We start from the raw sequence: 11,759 nt of genomic DNA, 5'->3' as shown, positions 1-11,759 counted from the left end.
TCACCAACTGAGCCCCCCAGAGGCCCCTCTTCTCCCATCTTAACCAGTTGTTTTTCACCTGTGCTCTCAGCACCCTCCAGACCTGCCTTTGTTCAGAGCCCTAAGCTCATCTGGCTCCCACCTTGGGTGGGTACACGAGGTTGCTGTCATCCACCGTGGAAACAATAAACTCCCAAGAGAGGTTGTCCACTGGAATCTGGGGGTTAAAGGTGAGCATAAAGGAGAACCCCTCAGGAGGAGAGCAAGTCTGTGTCCCCAGCAGCCACCCTGCATCACACTTGCCACACTGCTCACATTGTTCTGGCGAGCTGAGGACTGCAGCACAGCAGTGAGGAAGCCGGTGGGGAAGGTGAAGCCAGACAGCCAGAAGATGACAGGAGGCCGGGCACGGCTGGCCCACAGCTCAAACTGTTCCACACGCATGGCCAGGTCCCGGGTCCATGAAGCCAGGGGCTTTTGTGAGGGATATGCCTGGAGGAGGAGGCAAGTGTGTGTTTTTGCACTTATTTTCTCATGCATCGAAATCTTGATTTTTGAGCACTTGGAGCAGATACGAGAAGTATCAGCCCATTCCCCAGTTACAGTTGGGCAAAGCTCTCCAAAAGCCAGCTCCCGGGCGGGAAGCATAAAACAACAACCATTTCACAATGAGAGCAACAGTAAGACTAACCCGTTCCTGTTAACGAAGCACCTACTAACAGTCACACACAGTACTAAGAATCCTGGAAGCGTCCTTGGGGAGGTTAGGAACTTGCGCTAAGTTCCTAGGTTAATAGGTGTAAAGCCAGTCTGGGAAGAGCAGAGCCAGATTTCCACCTTGAATCTATCTGGCTCCAGACCCCAGGCTCCCTGCATCCTGCCATATGCCTCCCGGGACCCAGAGACTGAGGGCACAGGGGGTCAAGAGCCAGTGATCTTGCCTTTCCCCAGAGTGGAGGGACATGAGCATCGAAGATGCAGTTGAAAATCTCTTCCAGGCTCGTAGACATGACGATGAGGCCCTGGATGCCTTTTTCCAGGTCTGTCAGTGAGGACCTGGGCAGGATAGGGTGGGGGCTTAGAGATGGGATGGACCTGGCAGAGCCATGGGGGGGTGGGGGAGGGCATTGGCAGGGAGCTCTTTCACTCGCCCCTCCCTGCAAGCCGCAGAGCCCCTCTCCATCTTACAGGATGGTCTCCAGGAGCTTGTTGTATCTCTGGATCTCCTGCAGGAGGACCACGTTGAGGGGGGAGGGATCCATGGCCAGCAGTTTCCGGGTCCCCTCATAGTCGATCATTTCAGGGATCTTCTGTTTCACATCAGTGGCCAACTCGAGGACCTGGTGCGGTGGGAGCTGTGAGCAGAGGCCTCTCTGCCTCCTTGCTTGCCTCCCCCCTACGAGTGGACCCGCTCATACCTTCTCTTCCCGGCTCTGGCCCCCTACCCTGGTGGGTGTAATCTGGGGTTGCAGGGACAGCAGAGTCTCAAACAGAGTTCGGGCCTCGGTGATCTGGGAGGCCACATCCGCATTGGGGTGCTGGCCAAAGGCCTCGGGGGGGTCCATGCCGGGCAACATGCTGATGTACTCTTTGTAAGAGGCCAGACTCCCATCTTTGGGGATGACATAAGCCTCCAGCACCGACAACCTGGTGGCCCACAGCATAATTATCACCATGCAGTGGGCCTTGGGGGCTTCAGTGCCAGGCTGAGACCCTGGTCACTATGCAGGTCCCCGTTACCCTGCTCCCGCATATCTGCCTCTCCTCGGTCTCCTGGCCTCTCCTCCCCACAAACGCATCTGCCCCCCCACCCAGTCCTGCCACCTGGTCTGTCGGTGGCCTCTGGCCCCGGGTTCAGTGCTACCTCCCCTCACCGGTAAAAGGGGGTTGACAGAGCCTGGTCACAGAAATAGTCGTTGATGTAGGTCGTGAGCAGACGCCGGTCCCAGTCATCCGTGACGTGCCCACCGTAGTTGACACCAGCAATGAGATACTTGAGTGCGTCCCATGGTGTCTCCTCATACTCATCCAGGTATAGACTCAGCAAGTTCTCGGACACCTGTGCGTGCCCCCCCACCCCACGCACACTGTTATGGCAGGAACTCTTCAACACAGGCTTTTCATGCAGGCTCTCTGTCTGTGGCTCTTCCCACAGGGGGGCCCAGGGCAGGAGGTGGAAGGACAGAGGGCTGGGGGGACAGACACCTGTTAGTACAAACCTCAAAATCAGAGTCATTGAAGCCATAGATAATATTCCAGCCAAGCTGCAGGAACTTTTTGCGTTCCAGCAGCACAGAATGGAAGAAGCAGAGTGCAAACAGCAGCTTCTTATACTTGGCAGGTTTGGAGCAATGGGAAAACTGTGGTTCCGTCATCAGCTGGTAGAGACGTGTCATGTTGGCCTTCAGGCCCTGGGGACAATGCAGAACAGAGGTGGGGTGATGTGCATAATGCTCAGCCCTGCCCCTAGCACCACATTGTACAGTTGTGGAGGTTGCTCACTGCACAAGGGCGCTGGCTGAACGGGTGAGTGAAGGCTGAAATTCAGCCCTTGATCTGCATGCCAAGATGTGCACTGATTCACAGGATGGGGTGGGTGCCTTTCTTTAATTTGCATGCAGGCACTTGTCTCCCTCAGTTTTGATGTTCTCAGCCACATTGTTCTCCATAGTGGGTAGGTACCCAGAAATACAAAGGAAGATGAAGACAGAGACATGCAACTATCAATGAACAAAAATGTACACTGCCATGTGCTAAGGTTCAGCGTACATTAAGGGGCCATAGTATGTCATCAAGGAGGGACTGTCTGTGTGATGGATTTTTCAGGCTTTGTGAATGCCCTTGTGGGTCTAGGTGGATTTACCAATAGGAGGGACATGAGGAGGCTGAGGGGAGGGCATTGGTATCCTGGAGATGGAAAGGGTGGAAGGGATAAAGGGGAGAAGAAGTGAAAAGAGAGTGTAAATGAAGTCAAGTGCAAGGACACGGGTGGGGTCAGAAGGGGCATGAACAGATGGCACCATCTGGACTTGATTCACCAGGAATCAAGTCACGGGGCCACTTTCTATCTTGAGTAGCTCAGTGATATGTTGAAACAGTGCTTTTACGAGGACGCATCCATAATGGACGTGATGGAGTGTTGAAAACATTGGAGTAAGAAACCTTCCATTTATAACCTCAAAATACATAGAGTTTCTAGGAATAAATAAAAATGTACAAATCTTAGAGCACCTGGGTGGCTCAGTGGTTGAGTGTCTGCCTTTGGCTCAGGTCGTGATCCCAGGGTCCTGGGATCAAGTCCCACATCAGGTTCCCCACAGGGAGCCTGCTTCTTCCTCTGCCTATGTCTCTGCCTCTCTCTCTGTGTGTCTCTCATGGATAAATAAAATCTTTTTTAAGAAAGAATAATTTTTTTTAAAAAAATGTACAAATCCTTATAGAGAAAATGACAAAACTTTGTTGAAAGAAAGATCACATGTGGAGACATACTATAATCATGGAAGGGAAGGCTCGATAAGAAAGATGTTTTCCTCCAAACTGACCAATAGGATTTTTTTGAGTAGAACTTAACAAGCTAATTCCAACATTTACATTGGGGAATAAAGGGCCATGAATAGCCCAACAAGGAATATGGTATAGAGACTTGCCTTACCAGCCATCAAGGATTATTGTAGAGCTACATAGCAATTGAGACCATGCATATAGACCCCAATGCTAACAACCTGACCAATGCACAGGATAAAGAGCTCAGAAACCTTGTGTATATAAACATGATTTAAGGCTTAGCAGACACAGCAGGTCCAAAGGGTAATCGTGGGCCATTCAATGATGGTCCTGGGAGAACTGGTTATCTCTGTGGGGGAAAAACCCAAATTAGACCCCTCCCTACTCATTCCACACTTACAAGAATCAACCTCAAGTGATTAAAACACTGAAATGGGGAAGTCAAATTATAAAATGCTTTTTTAAGATTTTGTTTATTCGTTCAAGAGAGACAGAGGCAGAGACACAGGCAGAGGGAGAAGCAGGCTCCCTGTGGGGAGCCCGATGCGGGACTTGATCCCAGGACCCTGGGATCACGCCCTGACCCCAAGGCAGATGCTCAACCACTGGGCCATCCAGGGGTCCCTATAAAATGCTTTTGAAGACAAAGTATAGGAGAGCGATTTTACCACTGTGGAGTAAGCAAAGATTTCTTGAACAAGACCTAGGAGGACAAACCACAAAGAAGAAACAAGGTGAATTCCGCCCACCTCCTAAAAATTAAGGACCTCTATTCACCTAAATAAATAAACAAATAAATAAATGACAAAGAAAAAAGACAACCCACAAAACACAAAACTGACAGAAGGAGTAGGATGTGGAGCAAGGGGATCCTTGGGTGGCTCAGCGGTTTAGCGCCTGCCTTTGGCCCAGGGTGCAATCCTGGGGTCCCGGGATCGAGTCCTGCGTCGGGCTCCCGGCATGGAGCCTGCTTTTCCCTCTGCCTGTGTCTCTGTCTCTCTCTCTCTCTCTATCATGAACAAATAAATAAATCTTAAAAAAATAAAAGGATGTGGAGCAAAACAAGGAACCGTGGAACGTGAGCCCAGAGTGCTGAATGAGAAGAGCACACTGCTGTGCGTGTGCAGCTGGTGCAGTCCCTCCAGCCAGACACCTCAAGGAGAGCGGCTGTGTTCCAGGGCAGAGGGAGGGCGACGGGAGGGACAGTCATGGCAAGACGGGCAGGCGGGTGTGTGTGGAATTAGGATCCTTCACCCCTTGCATATGTTTTCTATTCTTTTGTATCTGCCTAATATTTAGTTAAAAGGAAAAGACCAGACAGCAGGCAGTGACCCAAGAATACACTCCAGAACCAGATCCTGACCGGCACCTGGAGGCTTCGGTTATGCGGACCTTCTTATTTGAAGTAAAACTTGGATGAATCACTGTCCCCTTGACTGTTGGGGTTGGCTTGTATGTCTAGATGCAAAAACTGGCCTCCCTCATGGGACAACAAAATTGCAATATCTGATCTAGAGTGGATCCTGTGTTGGGGGGCGAGGGAGGAACCGTATAGAGGACAAGATTGGGTCACTTAAGAAAATTAGAATATATAATAGATTTAAGTTAAACATCATTGGGGTGCCTGGGTGTCTCAGTCAGCAAAGCATCTGGCTCTTGGATTCCCGCTCAGGTCCTGGTCTTGGGGTCATGACATTGAGCCCCACATCCGACTCCACACTGAGCATGGACACTGCTTAAGATTCTCTCTCTTTCCCTCTGCCCCCCTCCCTTTGCTTGATTGTTCCCTCTCTCAAAAAATAAAAAAATTTAAAAAATCAGGGGTGCCACGAAAAAATGGGACAAAGAGGCACTCTCTGGTGGCGGGGCCTGGCAACTTCTTTTGTGAGTGTGGGATTTCCGGGGCTGGCTGCCTGGAAGCCATGTGGAATCCAGGCCTGGGACTGAGTGTGGTTACTGAGGCCGGAGATAAGGATTGGAGTTGAAGTGAGGGAGAGGACAATTTCTCCACCAAAGGAGGAAATGTAGCATGGGCCGAGCTGGGGGCCAAGGAGCAAGTGTGGAGCTAAGACCACAGGAGGACAAGGGACAAGGAGACACGAATGTGGTAAGTGACCAGGCAGGAGGTGGAGGGAGAACCCAAAGCTGGAAGAGCACAGGTCACAGAAACCAGGGGATAGACCAGCAGCTGTGTCAACGCCCAGGGGCAGCCAAGGATTGAAGTAATGAATGATGCGTGTTCAGATGATATTTGTTGAGCTCCTACTACATCCAAGCCCTGGCGCTAGTCAGGAGGTGAGCAAGACATTGAGAGGGGAAAAAATTTAGAAAGACATGGCCTCTGCCCTCGAGGAGCTTCCAGTCTCGAGAAGACAGGAGTCTATCTGAACCTTGCGATCGCGGGTAAGAGGACCGGGCAGCGGGGGCTGCAGGAACAGTGGCAGCGGGAAATGGTTTTATGAGCAGGGATCCCTGGGGTGACGGCCTAAACGTGCAGGGCAGGGGCTTCTCAAGGAACTGGTAATAGGCCCAGGAGGGGGTGGGGAGGACGTAAGGGGGGCTGCAGCAGGTGCTTCCAGAAGCCTTGGGCTGGGGGAGTACAGAGTCTAGAGGAAGAGGGACAAGACATTTTAAGAATGAACTGTGGAGGTGCAGCAAACAGAGCCAAGGGGACCCCGTGGCAGTGGGTGATGCCAGGAGGCCCCCTCTGGGGGTGGGGTGGGGGAGGGGGACACACACAGGCCGTGTAAGGACGGGGTTTGATCTTGGCTGAAAGCGAGGAAAAAGGGCTAAGGCAGTATACGCAGAGGTAAAGGCCAGCATCAAGATGGTTGTGGGCTGTGGGATCTTAGAGGATCAGCGTGGTTGCATTTAATGGTGACTTTGTCATTCTGGAGAGAAGCTTCCAACAGAGCTTGCGGGGGGAAGCAGGGAGGCTGGGGCCCAGCCCGGACCTCAGGGAGAGATGAAAAGAAATGCTGGGAGGCAGAAAAGTTCTATCCACTAGTTATTTACTACTATTCTTCCCCTTCCTCCCCTCCTCCTCCTCCTCCTCCTTCTTCTTCTTCTTCTTCTTCTTCTTCTTCTTCTTCTTCTTCTTCTTCTTCTTCTTCTTCTTCTTCTTCTTCTTCTTCTTCTTTTTAAGATTTTACTTATTCATGAGAGACACAGACAGAGAGACAGAGACACAGGCAGAGGGAGATGCAGGCTCCCTGCGGGGAGCCCGATGCAGGACTTGATCCCAGGACCCCAGGGTCACGCCCTGAGCCAAGGGCAGACACTCAACCACTGAGCCACCCAGGCGCCCCATACTCTTCCATGCCTCAGCTTCCTCTCTGTAAAGTGGGGGTAGCAGGACTTGCCTGATAATAAGGTGTGTGCATTTTAAATGAACTAATAAATAAACAACGCCTGGCGTGCAATAACGCTCAAGAAATGTTTAGGGATTACTGTTACGTTCTAGGGGTTTGGCACATGGAGGGAAGAACTAGGGTAGAATTTTTTGAGAGCAGGAGAAGCAAAAAGCCGTGGTTAAGGCTGGGACTCCCCGTGACGCTAGCAGGAAGAGCGCGGTGCCAGATGGCACGGTCGGCACTGGCTATCTAATGTCACGGTACCTTTGGTGGTTCTGTGGTCATCTTGATGCTGGCCTGCAAGATGGAGATGGGGAAGTCTGGGTGGGGGCTGGAGCTGAGCCAAAGGCGGAAGGAAGGGTGAGGATCTTCCACCTGCAGCTGTTCCACCAGTTTGTCCAGATTCGGCATCCAAGACAGGGACAGGTGGCAGTTGGCTAGGAACACCCAGTGTCCTGCAAGGAGATGCTGGAGTCAGTGGGAACCGTTCCCCGAGCCCCATCTGTCCCATGCTTTGCACCTGATGGTGTGTGCTTGGTGGGGAAGGGGTCCACACTCCTGGGTCTGCCTTTCCCAGGCCTCCTGGGGAAGTGGGGGCCACAGTCAGAGTCCTGGACTGAGCTCAGAGGCTCCGGGGAGCAGGACCAGTGCCAAGGCTGGGGGCAGAGGAGCCAGGTGGCTACTGACCCTGAATGACACCCTCTCGGAGGAGCCGCGCCGCGATGGGGGCCTGGCCCTGGCCCAGGGACAGGGCGTGGAAGCGCTGGGCCATGCCTGTGTGCTCTGCCAGCTGGAGCAAGGCACTGGTGGGGTCCACACCAGGGGACAGGATGAATACCAGTGGGGTTCGTGGAGTCGAATCCTCCATCACCTGCCGGGATCACAGGACGTGGCCTCAGGCAGGAACCGAGAGAGAGAGAGAGAGAGAGAGAGAGAGAGAGAGAGAGAGAGAGAGACTGCAGAGAAGCGTGAGGATGGAGGGACAGAAGGAGCCAGGGCGGGGTGGCCTGGGAAACCAAGCCACTGACCAGCTTCATGTTCAGCACAGGTGACTCGATGAAGCGGGAGCCCAGGTTGGACACGATGAAAGACGTAACACAGAAGGCCACGCGGTCCTGGCGCAGAGAGCGGACGATCAGCATCCGCTGCATCTCGTTGCAGGTGTTCTCCCACTCACCTAGGGATGAGGGGAGCAGCCGCAGGGACTGAGCCCCCTGGGGGTGTGGGGGTGCAGGAGTCTAACCCAAGGGGCCCCTGCCAGGGATGCTCCACCAGGAAGCGCAGGCAGGGCTGCGGCAGAGAGGGGCGCACAGAAGGCGGGAGAGAGCACCTGGCAGCATGGCCTTCTCCGGGGTGGCATTGGTGTACCACAGGTGCCAGTCCCGGGGATACTGCTCAAAGGAGTTCATGAGTCCGTGGAAGTTGGTCAGTTTGTCCAGTTCTGTGATGTTGTCCCAGTAGGCATCCGCCAGCCAGCTGGTACATGGGTTATCCATTTGGCCCTCCCGGTCCAGGACCTGGGCAAGGAGGGAGGAGGAAGGGATTGAGCAAGAACATCTCCAAACAATGACCGTTATTATTATTATTATTATTATTATTATTATTATTATTATTATTTTATGATGAGGAGTCTTGCATGAAAGAGAATGAAGGAAGGAGGACAGGAATCTGAGATAGATTGGAATCTACCTTTTTTTTGTTTAAAAGGATTTTATTTATTTATTCATGAGAGACACACAGAGGCAGAGACACAGGCAGAGGGAGAAGCAGGCTCCATGCGGGGAGCCCAATGCGGGGCTCGATCCCAGTACCCCGGGATCACGCCCTGAGCGGAAGGCAGACGCTCAACCACTGAACCTCCCAGGCGTCCCGATTGGGGTCCACCTGGATGGGGGAAGTCTAGGTGGGGGTCCAGGTCTCCGCCTGCAGTGACCGCGCAGTGCAAATTTAGGAAGCTGGCGCCCTCTGGTGGTTTGCCGGTGTTACTGTCCCTCACCGTAAAGCTTCCGGGCGGCAGCCTCGCCCCTTAGAGTGGTTTGTTCATTCCCTTCTTCAACAGATATTTATTGCTCACCAACTACGTATTTTCGGCCCTTGGGGCACATCAGCAAATAAACAGGATAGATATCTCGGCCCTCGAGGAGCTTATTTTTCAACACGGGAGGGCAGATAATGAGCCAAAACACATACCAGATAATTAAACCATCTAGTCGGTTAAAGATGGCAATGTCACACAAGAACAGAGTAAGTGGAGGAGGATAAAGACTGGAAGTTCTGGGGGGCGGGGGGCGATGAAGTATTAAATAAGAAGGGGCACCTGGGTGGCTCAGTCCGTTGAGCATCCAACTCTTGGTTTCAGCTCAGGTCGTGATCTCAGTGTCCTAGGATGGAGTCCATCCAGGCTCCATGCTCAGTGGGGAGTCTGCTTCTCCCTCCTCCTCCCCTACACCCCGTCCCTCACTGCTTTTCCCTTCCCCTCAAATAAATAAATAAAATCTTAAAAAAAAAAAAAAAAAAGTCAAGGAGGTCTCAGGGAATCCAGCGCAGCTCGAATCCAGTGTCAAAGGAGATGAAGGCGGGCTGCATGCACATGTGTGGCCAGAGGGACGAATGCAGAGGTGCCAGGGTGGGGCCTGCCTTCGGAGGGCTTCTGGGGCTGCCGCAGGTGGACAGAGGGAGGAGTTGGGTGGGGGGAGGTTTTAAAAAGTCTCTGGGCGGCCAAGTTGAGAGGGTGGGGGCAGGGAGCGTTGGGAGGCCTTTGCTAAAATCTGGAGGAGAGGTGAAGTGTGTGCAGCCAAAGGAATAAAAGGGAATAAAGGGGAAAGGAGATAAAATGAGTGGGAAGTATCAGAAAGGGAGACAAACCATGAGAAACTCCTAACTCTGGGAAACGAACAAGGGGTGGGTGGAAGGGAGGTGGGCAGGGGGTTGGGGTGACTGGGTGATGGGCACTGAGCGGGGCACTTGACGGGATGAGCACTGGGTGTTATACTATATGTTGGCAAATCAAATGCCAATAAAAAATATACAAAAAGTAAAATAAAATAAAATAAAATAAAATAAAATAAAGAAACCGGTTTGCCTTCGAGGGTGGAGAATGACTGGCCGGAGGAACCTGCCATTGCGGTCTGGCGTTTTTTTTGTTTGTTTGTTTGGGTTTTTTTTTCGGTCTGGTGTTTTTAAGGGCCTAAAGGATTTTGAGCAAGTCCGTTCAGCGTGGGAGTGCACAGGAGCAGGAGAGCTGGGTGCCACCAGGGTGGCGGTTTCGCCAAGCAGAAGAACCATGGGGGTGGGCAGTAAGGGTGCTTGCAGGGAAGAGAGCGGGATGTGGCACGGCAGTCAGGTGGGGGGAGGAGAGGATGAGCAGCAGTGAGAGAGGCAAGATCACACCAATCAGTAGGTCCCAGGTCAGAGGGGCCCCAAAGCTCTGCCCCTAATGCAAGTGAGGAAGCACGTGGCCAGTCAGCCCCCACGTCCCCAGGGAGGTGGGCGTGCACCTGCTCCCACTGGTGCTCCTGAGCCCGCTTGCTAGTGCCTTGGGCCTTCCGGTCGGCCTGGAGTCCTCCTCACATGTACCCCCAGTCCCCAACCTTGATGCCTCCGCCCGACTCACCACACCCCCTCGCAGAAAAAAGTTGTACTCATCCATATTGAGCTTGCCAGAGGTCTCTAGGATTTTGGCGCATATCTGGAAACTGAACAGTAGCTTATGGCGCTCAAACAGTGTGCGGCAGGTGTACCTGTGAGATGGGCAAGGAGGGTGGAGGAGGTAGGAAACACAACGTGAACACTTGCTGCGCAAACATCATGCAAATGCAGGCTTGCAGGGCCGCCGGGCAGGGCCATTTGCAGAAAGACTGGTGAGCAAACCCTGGTGCCCGATCTGAGGAGGAGGGTCGGGAGAGGAAAGGTCAGGGACAACTTCCGATTTCTGGCCTGGGTGACTGGGAGGTGGGTGTTGGTGCCACTCGGGGTTGGGGGGAGGCCCCTGAAGGAAAGAGGGAGGTGAGGGGTTTGGTGTGAAACGCGCTGAACCTGATAGGCCAGGGGGCCATTCATGTGGAGAAGTCAAGTTCACCACTGCCCAGAGGTGGTCCCCAGACCACCAGTAGCTGTAGCGCCCCCTGGGACCTAGCTACGGATGCGCAACCTCAGGCGGGCCCCAGGCCCCCTGAATCTGAATCTGGATCTTACCAAGATTCCTAGAGCTTCCAGGGCATTGCCCCTCAAGAAGCGCAGAGACAGTGGACACTTGTAGGTACAAGTGTAGGGCTCAGGGACAGCTGATGGCTGGGCCCAGGGGTCTGGCTAGAGCCCTAGGGGGACCCGCTGCCTAGGGAAGGTGTAGGGAGAGGGGAGCAGGGGACTGGGAGTGGTGGCCGCGGCTGGGACAGCACCAATGCGGGAGGGCAAGAGGGGCAGCAGCCACGCAGACGCAGTATGGTGCGCTGACCTGTACACTGCGTAGGTGTGGTACTCGTTCAGGTAGTCGATGCGGTCCTCCAGCTTGTTGCTGCGGTGGCTCTTGTCGATGCTGAGGATGAAGAGGCCAATGTAGGCGTCCAGCGAGAACTGGTACATGGGGTCGATTCGGCCCATGTCGTTGAGCACGAAGAACAGCACTGAGGCCCGCTGGGCGCAGGGACGGTAAGCCTGCAGAGGGGGGGCGTCAGGGTGCGGGGCCATGGGGCGGGGTGGGGGTTGGCCACGGGGATGACCCCCCCACGGAGGCAGGATCCCTCCCCCCCAGCTCACCTCGCGGGCCATGTCGATGTTGATCTCTGTGGTCTCACTGGTCTCCAGCTGCTCCGTCACCTCGGTGGCCGTCATCTTGGAGGTCCGAAGGGTGTTCACCAGCTGCACATCATCGAGCAGGGAGCCCGTGGCCTCGTTCAGCAGCCTGCAAGGAGCCCCGTGGGTGCG

The 11,759-nt window shown here is 53.7% G+C and overlaps 1 protein-coding gene across 3 annotated transcripts in view; it reads right to left on the bottom strand.

Moving 5' to 3' along the window:
* Positions 1-11,759, bottom strand: part of DNAH2 (dynein axonemal heavy chain 2) — an 87,619-nt gene that overhangs the window by 1,074 nt on the left and 74,786 nt on the right. For 2 of the 3 annotated variants that reach the window (XM_025428482.3, XM_049110163.1), the window contains 14 exons: positions 11,592-11,736; positions 11,290-11,489; positions 10,450-10,576; positions 8,167-8,353; positions 7,865-8,013; positions 7,524-7,707; positions 7,101-7,291; positions 2,199-2,390; positions 1,854-2,038; positions 1,398-1,626; positions 1,168-1,319; positions 921-1,035; positions 295-471; positions 122-196 (listed from right to left, as the gene is read on the bottom strand). In XM_025428482.3, coding sequence (XP_025284267.3) covers positions 122-196; positions 295-471; positions 921-1,035; positions 1,168-1,319; positions 1,398-1,626; positions 1,854-2,038; positions 2,199-2,390; positions 7,101-7,291; positions 7,524-7,707; positions 7,865-8,013; positions 8,167-8,353; positions 10,450-10,576; positions 11,290-11,489; positions 11,592-11,736 — 2,308 coding nt within the window. Of the gene's footprint in view, positions 1-121; positions 197-294; positions 472-920; positions 1,036-1,167; positions 1,320-1,397; positions 1,627-1,853; positions 2,039-2,198; positions 2,391-7,100; positions 7,292-7,523; positions 7,708-7,864; positions 8,014-8,166; positions 8,354-10,449; positions 10,577-11,289; positions 11,490-11,591; positions 11,737-11,759 lie in introns of those variants that run through there. The other variant, XR_003128317.3, reaches the window with a different exon arrangement.

The sequence above is a fragment of the Canis lupus genome, chromosome 5 (assembly GCF_003254725.2).
Source record: "Canis lupus dingo isolate Sandy chromosome 5, ASM325472v2, whole genome shotgun sequence".
Taxonomy (NCBI): domain Eukaryota; kingdom Metazoa; phylum Chordata; class Mammalia; order Carnivora; family Canidae; genus Canis; species Canis lupus.
The sequence above is the reverse complement of the archived record's forward strand: the minus strand, read 5'-3'. Positions and strand labels throughout refer to the sequence as shown.